The sequence below is a fragment of the Buceros rhinoceros genome, unplaced genomic scaffold, assembly GCF_000710305.1.
Source record: "Buceros rhinoceros silvestris isolate BGI_N320 unplaced genomic scaffold, ASM71030v1 scaffold40628, whole genome shotgun sequence".
Taxonomy (NCBI): domain Eukaryota; kingdom Metazoa; phylum Chordata; class Aves; order Bucerotiformes; family Bucerotidae; genus Buceros; species Buceros rhinoceros.
In genome coordinates, this window is record NW_010427035.1 from 1 (window position 1) to 3,510 (window position 3,510).

The window sequence follows — 3,510 nt, forward strand, 5'->3', positions numbered from 1 at the left end:
CGCGGTTCGGGGATCACGGTCTCTCAGCCCGGCGACTTTCCCCACTGTCTCGGAGGATCCGCGGGGGTTGTCCAGGCCCCGTCAGTACCGGGGCAGCTCCGGTGCCCTCAGCCCGGGGGCCGCAGTCCCGTTAGTTCTAGGACCCAGCAGGGCCTCTGGTTCTCTCAGCTCCGGTACCTGCCCGGGTCTGTTACTCTCCTCCTCAGGGTGTCTGAGCAGAGGGTCCTGCCTCCCTGGCTTCAGAGGGTCTGGGGCTGTGTGCGGTTCTTCCAGCTCCGGTGGGACCACGGGGGTCAGCCTAGTCTCCTCAGCCCAGTTGAGGCCTGAGGGCCGGGCCGGGCCCGGCCCCCCCACCCCCGGTTGCCTGGTCGGCTCAGCTCGCTGGGGTGTCAAAGCTGGCTGCTTGCTCCTCGCTCCAAAAGAAGCTGCAGGCGTCCACTGCAAGCAGGGCGGAGATCCAGCCCATCCTGACGTCTTCGAGGGCCGTAGAACTGGTATTAGGGCTGTGTCGCCTGCCTGGGTCTGCGGTTTGCCGGGTGACAGCAGCCTGAGTGTCTCCGGGACGAAGAGGTGGGAAGGCAGAAGGCGGCGGGGAGGGGGCCGGTGTGTGTGAGAGGGAGGGCCTCGCCTTCGTGGGTATCCTGGCAGGCGGTTGTGCTCCGTGTTTGTTGTGGAATTGCTTGCTGATTGGGGCTGCAGTACTTGGGGGTTTTTGAGTGAATAATGCATCTGGCTGTCTTTTTGCCGTGTTCCTGCTGGAGGTCCTGTTTTGCTCAAGGTTTCTAACTTACTCTGTCTTGTGAGAAAACCTCATTAAGAAGGCCTCTGTGCCTTCAGGCACTGTAAATGTGCGAGGCAAGGATGGGAAGAGAGGAAAGAATATTATCCATAAAAAATGGGCTTTCTGCCGTATTGTCACGGTGCTGATGAAGCTTGCTGATGCAGGCAGCCTCCCAGCAGAGCTGGGAATGGGATGTCCATGGTAGTACTGGTGTCACTTTTGCTGGTGGCAGCATCAGTGCATCATGGTGTGATGACAGGGTTTGTAGTTATTGCTTTGGACTCCGTTCTGCCACTGCAGGTCCATGCGAATGAAAACAATTTCTGTTGGCTTTCAGGTCCGTTTGTGAACCAGTGTAAATACAGGTGTAATGCCAGTAATTGAAGTCAGTGGAAGTTCTGCTGATAATCTTGGTGGGTTTGGCCTTGACTACATGTATTTGTTCGGGGAGTGGTTGCTCTGTTGGAGTAATGTGCACATCTGTTTTACTTCATGTAGTATTTTGGTGGTATTGGAATGACTTCAGCTTTGTTGAGAGTTGTTGAGAGTTTGGAAAGAGAATGCAACCAACCCTGTGTGGTGGCAGATGAAAGGTGAAGGCTACTTTTACAATGAAGGTGGTAAAACCCCTATAATCCAGAGAGATTGCCTTGATTTTCTGGGTTTGTGCACGTAGGGCAGAATGAAATTTAGCTGTGGTTCCTTTAAACTGTGTGTGCTATCTGTGCAACAAACTGTGATGCCCAAATCATTTATTGCTCTCCTTTTGTCTTTCATGTATCAACCTAGAGATAATGTCTCCACATGTTTAATTAGCTTTTAATACAAACTTGTGACACTCCTAAATTTAATAAATCAAACTACATGGATGATTGGAGGCATTAATGAATACTACTTGACCACTCGGAGTTAACGGTATCCTTAAAGGGCAGTGGCTTGTTAATAGCAGCTTCTGTATACCTGTTTTCCATGTGTATCATTGCTTCTCTCAGCACATAGTCAAGCTTGAATAGGTGCTGCTTTTATTTAAATAGTTAAATTCTCTTGAACCAAACATGTAGAGGAAGCACACGTACTGTGGGTGATGGCAAATTAAAAATTCTTCCTGTCTTCTGGTTGCTGCTGCTGCTCTGCGTTGTTTAACATTGGTTAATTGGCCCACTGAATGTGGGTGGCCTGGGACTTACTCAGATTTAATAGCAATTTCAGTCTGCCATGAAGAGTGGTTGCTGAATTAAAGGCTTTTTAATTGGGGCAACAGGACATCCCGTAAAAAATGCCCAGACAAAAATAATCCAGACTCTTGTTCTCCAATGTGTCAGGAAGGATGTTAGGTGTAAAAACAAAAAACAAAAAACAAAAAACAAAAAACAAAAAACAAAAAAACAAAAAAAAAAACAAAACAAAAAACCCCCACAAAAATCTGCATAGCACCATCAGAAAAACAAACTAGGAGACTTAGACATGGCTGTGAACACTAACAAAAAAACAAAAAAACAAACAAAAAAAAAAAACAAAAAACCCCCACAAAAATCTGCATAGCACCATCAGAAAAACAAACTAGGAGACTTAGACATGGCTGTGAACACTGGTTTTGCTGAATGTGACATGAGATCCTTCTCTCACTTTGTGGTTCACAGGGATGTGTGTTGTGCAGGAAGGCTTTTTAAGGTTTCACAGTGAGGTAAGTCCAAACTGTTCTTTGCTGAAATAGAGCAGAGCACCTGAATGCTATTTCAGTCATAATTCAAGTGCAACACATCAAAAACAACTGTATGTGGAAAAAACGCTCTGAAGTAGAGGTGGGCTTAAAGTGAGCTTAAAAACCTAGAGTGATTTTTTTCAGAATCTGAGGGTCGTGAACTGAGCTCCCGTTTACCGTCAGTGTTTTCCAAATGATTTTTGTGTCATTGGAAGCTTTTTGCATGCAGGGTGCTGGCACGGAGGTAGGGGCAGGTAGCCCTCGGAAGGCCGGTGTTCTGCATGGCTCCTTTGCTGTGGACTGGAAACTCTGGCTTTTCATATAGCTTGAATTCCCAAAGTGTGTGGCATCATTGCAGTTAATTAAGTTCTTCCCACACTGCCCTCCCCCCCCCCCAAAAAAAAAAAAAAAAAAAAAAAAAAAAAAAGTCTTTGTCAGCGTGTGGTTCTTGTGGAGTCGGCTTGTAGTGCCATGTCATAATCCTGGCTAGCGTTAGTAGAGGTGCAGCATCCGGAGGGTTTATTATCGATCTGTACAGGTGTCCTCCTCAGGGGAACATGTAGAAGTCTAAAGAAAGTGTGAAACCTACTGGCATTTTGTGATGCTTTTATCCCAAATGTATTTTGTGCTTTTGAAAATATACCTGGCAGGGGCAATATTTGCTGCAGGCTACTCGGGCTTGTTTTTTTTACTGATAAAAAGAACATACATCCTAATAAGCTACGAAGTGTAACTGGTTTCCCTGTGCTGCACATAGTTGATTAATGTAAGTGAATATTTAAAAATCTTTAAAATGTTTGTCAATATTGTTTCTGGTCTTATCAAATGTGTTAATGTAGTTGGGGGATGATATCTCTGAATCCTTGAAAGTATCGCCCAAGCTTTGTTCTGATAACTCTTGACCAAGAGCTGTTGAGAGAAAAGAAAATCTAATTCAGGAGATGATAACGGGACTCTTAAAGACATGCAGCTTTTAAGATGCAGTTACTGCTGTTGCTGGTCTTTACAGTTTCCTCATCCAAATCAG

At 45.9% G+C, this 3,510-nt stretch overlaps 1 protein-coding gene across 1 annotated transcript; it reads right to left on the reverse strand.

Moving 5' to 3' along the window:
- Positions 1-81: 81 nt before the first annotated feature.
- Positions 82-729, reverse strand: LOC104498363. The gene has a single exon (XM_010141721.1). It carries the CDS (start codon positions 727-729, stop codon positions 82-84), a length of 648 nt encoding a protein of 215 aa, XP_010140023.1.
- Positions 730-3,510: the final 2,781 nt, after the last annotated feature.